Consider the following 14,755-nt stretch of genomic DNA (forward strand, 5'->3'; position numbering starts at 1 on the left):
GTATTGGGCTAGGCTGTATTATACTGGAAAATGTCAGCAGTTTGTAGCATTTTCTGTGGGATATTTACTTCACTTCAATGTTTTGTAAACTCAGAATCAACACTGTTGATCAAAACATTTATTTTAGCCTGGGTCTTCAATTATGAGGTTTGGTCTTTTCCTCATAATGCCAATCCAAAAAAAAAAAAAACATGCAAGAAAGGAAAATCAGATGAGATTTCTAATATCTCTGTTGTTTTAACCTTATAGTCTGAAATCACAATAGATTTCAATATAAACTCAAACAAATTATTTGTTTGATGTTTGACATGAGTCAAGAGAGACATTTTGGTGCTATAAAGTTGCAATAGTGTGACTTATGAGAGTGTGTTGTATGAGCAATACAATTTTCTTTTGGGATATTACCTTAATAGAAATAGAAAATATATAGAAAAGTTAGAAAATGGCATTCACAACCTCACTTACTGCTGATTTATACACATAAAGCATATCAGCAATAAAGATAATCTGTACTAAACAGCACTGAGCCATTGAAAAATTGCAGGAACTCAGAAATTAATGGGAACATTTCAAATATTTCAAACAGGACACATACTGATACAGATAAAAACTTTGGAAAATAACCTTGTGAAGTACAACTTTTTGCAGTAATGCCGCTTCACAGGTATTTTTCATTTTGGACAACCTTACATCTTGGAATACTTTCTTTTCAAAGTTTTTCAGAAACATTATTATTTTTATTTCATTTTTTTTTCCTCACAGCAATGGCTCATATAAATCATATAAAACACAGAAACAGACTTGTCACCACTGGTTCACAGACTGATTAGCTGTTGTGTTTTTATAGCAGATCAATTAGCACAACTGAGCAATTGTGCTATCTCTAGGAATAATCAGTCTGGAGTGCAGTATGTTGACCTACAGTGAGATTTTGATTTTGATTGGTCTGTCTGTGTGTCTATCACGGCAGCAGTGTTCATTAGAAAACTGTTCTTTTCTACTCAAAAATGCCAGAGACAGTGCTAAGCAGTCCATCTAAATGCCTACATTCTTTGATAATAATTTTAATAGGTAGAATTTCACTAGTTGTTTTAACTTGGTATTCAGAGGTAATGTTTATTATAGTGGTCGTATACTGTCATGTTCACTGCACAAATGCAAGGGAGAGTTTTATGCAGGAATTGTGTAAGGATTCACTATAAACCCTAACCCTCAAAATACTTAATAGGTTTGAGTAGGACAAATTTATTAAAAAAATTTGTTCAGTTCAATTAACTGTTATGAGTATTTAGCACTTTTTTTCTTTTGAGTTCACAGCACCAAAGAATATAAACTAACAAGAAGCGACACTTAAAGTCCGCGTGAACCGGAAGTTGCAAACGTCTTTTCTCCAGTGCTGTGACGTATTTCCAAGTGAAACAGAATATTGAATAGAGGGCAGAGTTTTACTTTAGCGCTCCTCCTCTCCATATCTCGCTCATAGCAGACTAATGGTTGGAGGGGAGTGGTTTAAGAGATTTCAACCCATGCCCTCAAACTGATGTCATCAGAGATGCCGCACCGTTGCAGAGGGGAGGAGCATTTTCAGATTTTGATTAAATATTACTGTAATATCTTCTATAATGATTGAACTGAATCACACTAGATAACTGCACTGGTGGTTTATTAACATTATTGTTAGAACAGAGCATACATACGCCATAGCGGTTCTCTGACACTTCTTCTCTGGCTCACTGTAACAGCACCCACGTGATCCCGAAGGACAACAGCACCTCCTGTGGCACGGAGCGGAACAACTACAACATCAGGATACCACATCCCTCCCCCCTTAAGAGAAAAAATTACTCCAGAGGTAAGTCACATACGTTCCTTCCCACTACTCACACATGTACAGTAAAGGTGTCATTGCACTTAATACTTTAAACCTAGAGAAACAAACAAAACAAAAAAAAAACAAATCAACAAGAACTGTTTTAGCCATTCTGATCACTTATTGAACAGTTAACACAGACATCTCTTATAACTCTCACATGTTTCTTTTTTTTTTTTTTTTCACCAAAAAAAAACTAACTAGGAAGGTGGGTAGACTACCATCCTTCCAGTGAGTCCCAGAGCTCATTCTTGCTCTGACTTGAGGGATCTCACTACTATGTCACAAAGTCTTTCAGGTAAGTAGGAGTCTGTTTTGTGCGTTCGGACCTGCGCAGTACAGGTAGCGGATCAGCTCCTCTTGGTTTCTTTTCACCAACTGAAGGGTGTGCTTGAACTGTCTCTGAAGCACTCACTTCCTCTCTGACGGAAGTGGGGACATTTGAGTCTGCAGGCAGGGCCTCCAATGCTGTCCCTGAGACTGGAAAACTGGTAGGCTCCTCCGTCCAATCTGACATGCGCGTCTCGCTGCCCCCAATGGTATGCCGTTTTCTCATTTGATCGACATGACGCCTAATGACTCGGCCATCTCCTGTCTGAACTGTATAGGATACAGGTCCGGTGTTATCAACAACGACCGCTGGTATCCAACGAGGTCCATGACTGTAGTTGCGAGTGTACACCTCATCCCCAGGAGAAAAACTCCTCCACTTACTGTGAGTGTCATGTTGACCCTTCTGCTTGAGTTGTTTCTGACGTATCTTTGACTTCACATCAGGCAGCAGAAGATCCAGTGTTGAGCGCAACCTTCTGGACATAAGCATTTCAGCGGGTGACAATCCAGTTGTGGTCTGTGGTGTGATTCTGTAATTGAACAGAAATCTAGCTAACCTGGTGTCTATGGTGTCCCCCGTTATCTTCTTCATTCCTTGCTTGAACGACTGTACAGCTCTTTCCGCTAGACCGTTCGACGCCGGATGGAATGGTGCGGATGTTATGTGCTGTATGCCATTCTGTTTTAGGAATGCCTGAAACTCTTGGCTTGTGAAACAAGTTCCATTGTCCGATACTAGGGTCTGGGGCAAACCATGTATGCTAAAGCACTGTCTGAGCTTTTCAATGGTAACTTGACTTGTAGCTGTATTTCCTGGGTACACATCAATCCATTTGGAGTGTGCATCTACAATGACAAGGAACATTTTTCCTAGAAAAGGGCCAGCGTAATCCACATGCAGTCTGCTCCACGGTGACTCTGGCCACTCCCATGGATGTAGCGGGGCTCCAGCTGGAGAATTCCTGTTTTCCTGACATGTAGAGCAGGACATCACTTCCTTTTCAATTTCGGAGTCCATTCCTGGCCACCAGACATATGAACGAGCTAAGCCCTTCATTCTAGATATTCCTGGATGTGTGTGGTGTAACTGTTTTAAAATGGCTTTCCTACACCTCTGTGGAACGACAACCCTGGCTCCCCAGAGCACGCACCCATCCTTTACACTCAACTCCAGTTTTCTCTGACTGTAGGGCTTGTACTTTGCATCCACCTCCCGTGGCCATCCCTTCAAGCACCAGACTAGCACTTGGGAGAGTGTTTCATCCTTAGCTATCCACTGTCTCAGCTGCTTTGTTGTGATTGGTGGATCCTCCAGGACATCCAACATGAGAACCTGGTCTTCCACGTCCTCTTCCTCTATTTGTGGCAGTGGCAACCTGCTCAGCGCATCTGCATTGGCATGTTTTTGCCCAGGTTTATAGATGATCTTGTACTCATAAGCTCTGAGTAGTGTTGCCCACCTCTGCACTCTCGGTGACCCCATCTGTGGCACTGGCTTTTTTTCGTGAAACAGGGATATCAGTGGTTTGTGGTCAGTACTAATGGTGAACGTTCGACCGTAGATGTATTTGTGAAACCTTTTGATTCCGAAAATGATCGCTAACCCCTCCTTATCGAGCTGTGAGTACCGCTTCTCGGCTGGTGTTAGTGTGCGTGACATGAACCCCAAAGGCTTTTCACTACCATCTTCCATGACGTGTGACAATACCGCACCTAATCCATAAGGCGAGGCATCACAGGCGAGCACTAGGTCCTTGTCCGCTGAGTAATGACCCAGGACCTTAGCTGACTTCAGTAACTGTTTTGAGTTCTGAAAAGCTTCTTCCTGCTCAGGGTTCCACGTCCACTGAACATCTTTTCTCAACAGTTTGTGTAGTGGCGCTAAGCGTGTAGCTAAGCTAGGTAGGAACTTATTATAGTAGTTCAAGAGACCTAAGTAGGCCTTTAATTCAGTCACGGTGGTTGGCGATGGAGCTTCCTCTATGGCTCTCACTTTGCTCTGCACAGGATGCAAGCCTTCAGCATTAACCACATGCCCGAGGTATTCCACCTCTTTTTTTAGAAACACACATTTGCTTCTGTGGAGACGCAGGCCAGCGTCCTTCAGACGTCTGAGGACCTCCTCTAGGGTCCTCAGATGTTCAGCTTCGTCCCTTCCTGTCAGAATAATGTCATCTAAATACACAGCTACTCTTGGAAGGCCTTGTAACAGATTTTCCATTGTTCGCTGGAAAATGGCAGGAGCTGAAGAAACTCCAAAAGGTAACCTATTATAGGTGAACAGGCCTCGGTGTGTGTTTATTGTGAGGTATTTCTTTGAAGCCTCATCCATCACAATCTGTTGGTAAGCATGGCTTAAATCAAGCTTGGAGAACTGTTTCCCTCCTGACAGTGCATTAAACAGATCTTCAACACGAGGAATGGGGTATTGCTCGAGTGAGGAGGCACGGTTAACCGTTAGTTTATAATCTCCACATATTCTGACTGACCCATTTGGCTTCAGAACAGGAACAATAGGCGCGGCCCATTCGGCGTACTTGACAGGAGCTATAATGTCCTCTTTCAGCAGACGATCTAACTCCTCTTCTACTTTAGCTCTCATGGCATAAGGAACTGATCGGGGCCTATAAAATTTAGGCTGCGCGTCAGTTTCCACCCGAATGGTTGCTGTCATGCCTTTTAACATGCCTAACTCCTGCTTGAACACATCCTCATTTCTCATGAGTACTTCTGGTAGACTCTGTGCCTCTGTTCTCACATTTTTTATTTCCTCCCACCTCAGCTTCAGGGCTTCCAACCATCCTCTTCCCAACAAACTAGGTCCAGTGCCTTCCACCACCACTAGGGGCAATGTCTTTACTTGCTGCTCGTAGTGAACTTCCACTTTTGCTACCCCCACTACTTTGATTTTCTCCCCGGTGTATGACTTAAGTGAAAGTTTAGTTTGTTTTAGTTTCGGACGTTGCTTCTCGCTCCACAGCTCCTTAAATTTCCTCTCATTCATTATGCTTACGCTACACCCTGTGTCAATCTCAAAATTCACTGTTTTTTCATTCACTTCCAACGTCACCTCAAACGGTTTTATCCGCTGAATTGAAGTCTCCGTTTCCATGCAGTTTAATGTGAAAGCATCCTCTTCAGATCTATCACCATCCTGCTTTTCCCATTCTACATTATGTGATCGATGTGGACGTGAACACCGCTCTGCCCTGTATGTTTTCTCTGCTCGGTATGCTTTCTTTTCACTGGGGTATGCGCTTTCTTTCTTTTTATTTCGGCAAGCCTTAGCTATGTGTCCTATTTTCCCGCAACAGTGACACTTTGCCTCTTTAAATTTACACTCGGCTGCGCTATGCTGCTTCCCATGACATCGGTAGCATTCTCTTCCTGCCTTTTTCCATTCACCCTCTTTTTTCCGTGCCCCCTCTGTCTTCATGCTGTTACACGCTAACGGTGTTTTATGGAGGTCTTGAACATTTTTACTAGCAGCTTCCGCCGCTACTGCAATTTTGAACGCTTTTTCAAAAGTCAAATCTGTTTCGGACAGCAAGCGTCTTTGGATCCTGTCATCATTAATACCGCATACCAATCGGTCTCTCAACATCTGTTCCAATGTAGTACCATAATTGCAATCATGCGCTAACTGTCTCAATTCTGCTACGTATGTACTGACGGTCTCCATTGGCTGGCGGGTGCGCGAGTCGAATTTGTATCGCTGTACTATTTCGCTCGGTTTTGGGTTGAAGTGCTCTTTCATTAAAGTTTTCACTTGACCATATGTTTTCGAGCTGGGTTTATCTGGACTCACCAAGTTCCTTATGAGCTTGTAGGTGGCTGGTCCCACCACGCTGATGAGGATAGCTCTTTGCTTCTCTCCATCATCAATCCCGTTAGCTTCAAAAAACTGCTCTAGTATTTCACAATACTCTTCCCACGTCTGCTCCTTCAAGTCAAAAGCCGACAGAGTGCCTATCATCGTTGTCATCTTTGCGTTTTTTTCTGTGAATCCTCCGATCCAATGCTAACGTTAGCTTTTCGCTCTCTCACCATCAGCTCACTGAACACATTCAGTATCCTCCACCTTTTAGATCGACACTTCTCTCCTCCTTCCAGTATCCTCGTCACAGAGCATACATACGCCATAGCGGTTCTCTGACACTTCTTCTCTGGCTCACTGTAACAGCACCCACGTGATCCCGAAGGACAACAGCACCTCCTGTGGCACGGAGCGGAACAACTACAACATCAGGATACCACAATTACGAAGCCAAACAATTTTTTTTGTCTGGATTGACTTGCACGGATGAATTGTTCACCACAAAACTAGCAATTTGAGCTAACAAAATAAATAAGGTCAATTTTTATTTCATGTGTACTTTAATAGAACATTCCATTGCAACACCAACGCCCAGCAGCGGTCCTGCGTTTCCACCATTTTGGGGTGAAAGCGAGTCGACAGTCCACATTAAAGCTGAAATCCAATCTGAATGACAACACAGAATAAAATACTATCACTAGTGATCATCAAATCCTTTTTACAGTTTATTTTACACACTTTGTGTTTAAATTTTCCACTTTTTTTCACAAAACCTTTGCTCTTTAGAAACCCAGTCAGTTTGGGTTAAAATTCTTTAAAAGGTTTATAAACACTGAATTAATACCAACATATGAAATTAAATTAAGGACATGCATCAGAAAAATTGGGAATGTTGGACAATAAATATATGAATATAACAGCTTGATTTTGCAGTTTTGTCTAATGTCCATTAAAGCAAAAGTGTCCAAAAGTGTGAATTATGCAATAACGGACACAGCAATTCATCATGTATTTTAAGATCATTATGTTTGTAGCGTGATCCATTAAAACGTACAATAGCCTATTTCAATTCAGAGTGGAGATCTGTATTTTTCAGGGTGGATCAAGCTAATGCACATGCGCAGACCTAAATGCGTGTCTCTTCGGAAGCGCGCGTCTGACTGTTTCTATAGAAACCGGTGATTCTAACGGCCGCTGAAGTGACGCGATGACTTTTACCAGTCGGCGATTGGCTCTTATTTAGAAGGCGGGACTTATTCCGCCATATTGCGCGTTACTCTTTCTCCCATTCAAAACAATACGAGTGACACGTCTTGTGTTATTCTATAGTCTTTGGCGCAACCTGCTGTCAGAGAGTGAATTTGCGTCTCATTCAGCCTGTCTGCTGTTTTTGTTTCATGCTTTTTTGTGTGTGTAGCATATAATTCCACAAAGATAAAGTCAGACCGTTCTGTTTTTGCTTTAAATCTTGAAACTAAATCTAATTCAAATCAAAAACAACTGCTCATGCAACGTGTGTAGCATCTTTGTTTGGATCGCGACCTCTAATTTGAAATGGCTAGATATTTTTAAGGCCAGTTTGCTTGTTATAGAGTAAATAAACAATATAATAAAAAACAATAATATCATCTGCAACCAGTATTGGAATCGACCAATTTGCTTGTAAAATTAAATATATCAGAATCTGAATTGGCCATGAAAATACTATATACAATCTGGGCTGTCTTTTTCTATCAATTCCTCAATAGGTAGATCTTGTCTTTCATAAAGTTTGAGGACAGGGATCTTGGGCTTAAAAAGTTTGATGACCACTGATTTAGACTAATTTAAGTTTAACTGAATCTGGGCTGGGATTTATTTCCCAGCATGCTTTGCCCATGGTACTCGAAAGGGAGAGTAAATGCTAAAATTAAGTGTTATAATGTTTTTTGAGCAAGATTAATGGTAAGGGAGATTTAGTAGTGATTAATGTTTTGTTATGCTAATTTAGAAGACTTTCTGTTAATGTGGGTTTTTGGAGAGTTACCATCATGGTGACAAGTGGTACATGCTGCTTGGTTTGAGAGCAGGTAAATTATATGTTTTAAGTTGCTGTACTCATTCAGAAATGTACTATATTATGCTAGCAAGTTGGTATTTTCTGAATTATTTTGTTATAGCCAGCAAAATATTTACATTGAGATAACCTGATAAGTTTGAGTTTCTTAACTTAAATTTTCATTCAACTTTTTTTGAGCTCTGACAACTTATTAGGGTTTACAGTGAAGTAAATAACTCATTTGATTCGCAAGAACTCAAAATAAAAAAATGAACTAAATATTTTAGCTAACTCAATACTTCAAATTAAGAGCAATTAACATGCATGAGTACTACAAACTCAAAACTTGATAGTTCTGCTTACTTAAAATTGGGAACATCATAACTCAAAAAATGTATGTAACTGATTACCTCAATTTTTTTGAGTTAGCCCAACTTATTCGGGTTTACAGTGTTGATGATATGTCAATCGAGAAGTAGCGTAATATTATGCTACTTATTAATGAAGGATACTCAACCCTGCCATACTTATTAATTTCATGTGAGATTATTTTTTAAGACTATATAAAAAGAAAATTGGAGTTCTTTTTCTTCATGTTTGATTTGCGGGGATCTGGATATGCTAGTCTAGTCTGAAAAGTTTACAAAAACATTTAGCGGATATACACATTTAAAATGTAGTCTTTTGCTTTTAGTAAAACAACAGCTCAACAGAAAATTGGAATGTTATCTGTACCTAAAAAGAGAATATAAGCTGGCAAAATAGCTGAGCACAGTGACTGAACCTAAACTAAAAAAAGTCCTGACCATGTACAGACTCACCATAGAGACTGTAGGCTTGGCTACCAAAACTATACAGGCTGTGCTCCTACTGCACAATGAAGTGGAAACTGCATTTTCAGTCAACATTCCTAAATTATACAAATAACACAAACATTTCCCCATTTCACAAGCCATGAAAAAGACTTTAATCTGATGCCAAACAATATCAAACTCCCAGAACTGCTAGGGGAAACGTTGGCAAGCTCAAACCTGACTGTCAGATATGTGAAGTCCTGTCACAACAAAAGAGTAATTAGTGGAACAGGACCCCAACCACAATTGGATTTTTTTTTTTTTTTGTCCTTTTCCTTCTTAAAAAAGCTACTTGTGCATGTGTGAATTACCTGCATCTGTGCGGCATCTCTCAACTAATGGTGAAGCTGTAAGTTTAATTACTTGAAAAGCAGTGGTATTTTCACTGAGAAATAAAATTTTCAGTAGCAAAGCTATTTTATTAATAAAAGTCACGGGGCAGCACTGACAACAAGTTGACATAATAATAATAATAATTTAATGCATTTTTAATGTTCAGGCTTTCCATATATCAATGTATATTTCCTCAGAGCATTGCAGGCTTCAAGGCAGCTCGTCTCATGGCTCTTTGAGCATACAGTCCGAATGGGTGCACTATGGTGGATATCTGTATGGGAATCATGTCTCATTGCAGACTCAAGATCAGAATACATCTTTTTGCCACCATTTTTCATTCTACTAGACCCAAAATTGAAGTCACCTCATTTGAGGGACAAAATAGATGGGCAAATGTGAGAATGCCTCTCTCCACAGACTGAAGTTTGAAGAGAGAAAATCAGGAGTGAGACCTGTCATTTAAAACTAATCTTCAAAATTCCCCTAATCCTTATCATGCCTGTGGTTTCCTTTCAATATATTAGAGATCATTTTAAGATACCGTATAGTGTAAGACTGGAGGAAATAGTAGACAGTGTCCTTCAGTTATAGATAATCATAATTTTAATATTATATAACATAATGGAATATAATAGATACTTATATATATATATATATATATTTTTTTTGCAACTAAACCTGGAAACGAACAGATGGTCTTAGAGTATTGAAAACTTTAAAACAAAGTTGACTGAGAATTGAAGAACTAATTAGGATATAGGTCTCCAAATAAAATGTAAGCTAATTTATGTCTGTGATCATACAAATTTTATTGAACATAAGTGGATGGTCAGATGATTCCATAGAAGCACAAAGGATGCACTTTTCATTCTCAAACTATGCTGGAGAGCATGATCATCAGGCTTTGTACATGTATGAATAAAAAAAAAAATGTAGACAAAAACATTCTGAAATCCACTTAAAGGTATGTAACTTATTTGTTGTTCAAAATTAACAAAATTTAAATAAAGAGTGAATACATCACCAGTCCTTCCAAAACATGTCTTTGTCTTACCCTGATTCATGTGAGAGAGCTCGTAATAAAACAAGAATCAACATCGGCTTGGCTTTCGAGATGGTGAGAACTGAGGGATTTGAAATGTTACAAAAGCGATTTGGAGATGGTGTTTTTATTGCTCAACAGGTGAGATAAATTGCCATATGTAGCTGTCTAACAGAGATCAATGTAAAGGATTATCTTTGTGAAGTGTCATTTCATTATGGGTTGTTGTAGCACCGTGTTTTCCTGAAAATAAAAGTAAAAAACAAACAAACATGCATATGAAAGAAGACAACAGAACAAAAATAGCTTAAGAAAACAATATTCATTAGGAGAAAAAAACATTTTAAACATTTATTTGGAAATTGATACCCCATAAAGCGAAATAATCCCAAAATCTATGCCATTCATTTGTGCTATATGTCTGTGCTGATTTGTGCTGTAAAAACAAACGTTTGTGTTGGTTTGGTGTTTGAGAAATTGAACATTATTTTTCGTCATAGTTACAGGGATATTTTTAATGGCACAAATTGGCACAAATCGAGCACAAACGAATGGCAGTGGTTTGAAGAGATTGGATGGCATGCATGGACAGTGACATAACAGTTACCTAAATTATATTTGCTATATTTGCGGAATGAAAATAGCTACAGTGTATGTTTTAACAGCAGAAACTGAGCACAAACGAATGGCACCGGTTTGGAGCGATTGGAATGACGTGGGGAGGAGAGTTATGTCACACACACACACACACACACAAAAAAAGTTAATATCTCAAACACCAAACTAGTACGAACGTTCATTCTTGCAGCACAAATCAGAACAAATGTAGCACAAATGAATGGCATCGTTTTGGGGATTATCCATTTTATGGGGTGCCAGCTTCACAGAGGTGTCAGAAGTTGTTTTACTTATGTATAGTCTTATGTAGGGAGCTTTAATTTCTTATTGAACATTTATTTGAATTATAGGACTGACTCCTAATGCTATTTGCAGGACTGTGCACACAACACAATAAAAACATACAAAATATATGCCTCTACTAATGTCACTACTTTTAGGTACAGTAGTTACTCCCCTACACTGCATACAATGATATATATATATATATATATATATATATATATATATATATATATGGTAACACTTTACTTGAAGGGGTGTGCATAAGACTGACATGACACATGTCATGAATATGAAGGAGGTTTTATGAATGTTTATGACAACTGTCATTAAGTGTCATTCGCTTAATTATGTCATTTTTAATGCAAAGATGACATTGTTTGAGATGTCCGAGTTATGACAACTTGACATAAACCAATACATCATAACCTGTCAGTGTCTTTGTCATGACAACGTGACATTAGCAAAACATCATAACCTGTCATAAACATGACATAGCAGATTAATTATCAAACTAAAAAAAAAAACTACTTAGCTTTATGGGTTAACATTACATTACATTACATTATTTTGGTAACACTTCAGTATAGGGAACACATATATAAACGATATATACATATACATATATAACTATGACTTTTCCCTCAATAAACTCTTAATTTACTGCTTATTATAGTTAATTGTTAGGTTTAGGTATTGGGTAGGATTAAGAATGTAGAAAAAGATCATGCAGAATAAGGCATTAATATGTGCTTAATAAGTACTAATAAACAGCCAATATTTTAGCCATATGAATGCTAATAGTAATAAGCAACTAGTTAAAAGACCCTAAAATAAAGTGTTACCATTATTTTATAACAGTGTCATCTTATTTATGAAATTTGAAATTGTCTATTATCTGAGCTTCTGGTGGAGGAAACTTAAAAACAAAAAAAAACAAAAAACAAAAAAACATGAAATGAAAAATAGTCATGACGCTGTTATAAAATTATTTGTCAGAATATTGTCACTTAATGACATTTTAATGACAAGTTCAATTTGTACCACTGTACTTGAGCTCAAGATACATATTCATGACACTATTATAATGGCCTCATGACAGCCAATGTCAAAACCAACTACATGACAGTTTAATGCAATGTTAATCCATAAAGCTAAATAATGTCAAGTTGTCATGACAAAGACACTGACAGGTTATGATGTATTGGTTTATGTCAAGTTGTCATAACTCGGACATCTCAAACAATGTCATCTTTGCATTAAAAATGACATAATTAAGCGAATGACACTTAATGACAGTTGTCATAAACATTCATAAAACCTCCTTCATATTCATGACATGTGTCACGTCATGATTATGAAGGTGTCATGTCAGTCTTATGCACACCCCTTCAAGTAAAGTGTTACCATATATATATATATATATATATATATATATATATATATATATATATATATAAACAGTTCTTTCTGGTTCTCAAATCTGATTGGCTGTGCGATATTATATATTATAGTGATAATTATAGAGAACAGCTTCATCTCGGCCAGTGCTTTGAGGATTTGTCGCTGGCTCTTATAGTGCTTAAACTTGAGATATCATTTTGGGTACATAAAACAGGCAGGCAATCTTTGGTCTTATTAATCTATTACTTGTTCCTGAGCAAATCGAATTGGGCCATGTTAAATTTAATAATTTAATATTAAGACTATATGTAACTTACATCCTGTAGAGAGCACTACTTTTGTATGTTTGACTGAATTGTACAACTGTGTTTATTTCCTAATGTGATTTATAATGGCTATTGTCATTAATTTAAATGTTGTTATTATTTTATATAAATAATATGTTATTTTAGGTATGGAGAAAGGCTCCATAAGTGCGTAATATTGAAGGTTACATTGATAGGATATATATATACATATAGGATATGATATATAGAGGTCGCGTTAGACCTTCGCACTGTCCGTCATAACCAATATTACCAGTCATTTGAATTTTTAGATTTTAATAAGACGTTTAATAGTTTATTTATTCATTCACATTTTTATTCACTAGCTTACAGAATAAGCAAATGGGCCTATTTATTTATATTATGAAAAGAAATTTGAACAAAGACTGCGTCACTTTTCAGTTTTCATCTTGAACAGTTGTCGCGGATCAAGAGTGAACGCGATCATCTCTTCCTCTTTACTACTTTACAGGACGAAACAATGGAAACAATGTCACGTAACAGAACAATCATTCATTGACCATAAACTTGATAGTCAGCAGGAAAAATAACAAAACAAACCATTTAAAATTATGTCAGTATAAGTATTATAACTTTATTATTATAAAATGGACTTAAATTGGGTGCTCGCCTGTGTGTAATCAAACCAGAGATCGTATTATTATAGGGAGATAGGAGGGTCTGTATCTCTTACCATTGGGGAAAGCGTAACGGCTAACTTAATCACGTGCGGCACCTCTCAGCCTATCGTGTAATGGCAGTGACATAAGTCGCAACATTCCCTAGTCTGCCTTCTCTTGAAAAAATACATTTTTATCAAGCTAAAATGTACATATAGTTCCCAACGAAAGTATTGTTTAGTGTAAAACATGCTGAAGATTAGCAAACAGGCTGTCGATAAATTAAATGAATGAATTTTTTTGGCTAAAGGTTGCATGCTTGCCTTCCAGTGTCTTTGATCAAACTCATCGTTTTCATTTTATTCTGGAGACTGAACTCGCGCTCTGCTGCCACACTGGAGCGCACTCGCCACCTACTGGACAGGGGTGGGAATTACAGTTACAAGTTACATCAGCCTCAGTGTAGCCTAACCTGTCAAAATGACGGACGGCCTTCAGATTTTTCAATGACGGAAAATTTTCGGTTAACGCGACCTCTGATACACACACACAGACACACACACACATCTGTCGACTCATCACCCGTTGTACCCTGGGAATTTCTCAGGGGGGGTTACTGCAAAAAGATACATGGTTTTAGACCATCTGTACAGGCTGCTCAATTTGTCTGTCTGGTAGATGTCGACTGCGAACAATGATACCAAGTACATATGGTAGAGAAAAAATAGAAGGTCCCTCTCCTGGTCTCCAGAGGAGCAGCTGCTGGTGTAAAACTCTGACAGAAAGCAATAAAAGATCTCTCAGATTAGCTGTGAGGTGGAGTTGAAATTGAAATTGATCAACTACAGAGGCTATGAATCTGAAATCAGGAGTGGATGAAACATCATGTCCAAATATAGTGTGTCCACAGTTTCCTTTGCTCCTGCAATTTCTGTTCCCCACAATATTGCTAAGAGTTGTAGAAATTCTCCACTATAATCAATATCATTGATCATGACACTTTAAGCAGATTGGGTAATAATATGTTTAATGTTTTAAACTGTAAAAAATGTTATAAGATAAGGTGTTTTCCCTATAAAATGTGCTTGCAGTAGGTAAGACTTTGAAACAGTTCAGCAGAAATGCAATGCTTCCCTTATGGTCATATTTCACTTTGTGAAAGAAATGTCAAAAATGCAATATATGTTCACTCAGATCAATACTGCTCACCTCTGC

The 14,755-nt window shown here is 38.1% G+C and overlaps 1 protein-coding gene across 1 annotated transcript; it reads right to left on the reverse strand.

Moving 5' to 3' along the window:
* Positions 1–2,092: 2,092 nt before the first annotated feature.
* On the reverse strand, positions 2,093–6,668 carry LOC125277429 (uncharacterized protein K02A2.6-like). Its single transcript, XM_048205783.1, has one exon. It carries the CDS (start codon positions 6,186–6,188, stop codon positions 2,148–2,150), a length of 4,041 nt encoding a protein of 1,346 aa, XP_048061740.1. The 5' UTR covers positions 6,189–6,668; the 3' UTR covers positions 2,093–2,147.
* Between the last annotated feature and the right edge of the window lie 8,087 nt (positions 6,669–14,755).

Source organism: Megalobrama amblycephala, linkage group LG10 (assembly GCF_018812025.1).
Source record: "Megalobrama amblycephala isolate DHTTF-2021 linkage group LG10, ASM1881202v1, whole genome shotgun sequence".
Lineage (NCBI taxonomy): Eukaryota > Metazoa > Chordata > Actinopteri > Cypriniformes > Xenocyprididae > Megalobrama > Megalobrama amblycephala.

Bases quoted from the DNA above. Each gene is read 5' to 3' on its own strand.
- LOC125277429 (XM_048205783.1), bottom strand. From the start codon at position 6,188: ATGACAACGATGATAGGCACTCTGTCGGCTTTTGACTTGAAGGAGCAG.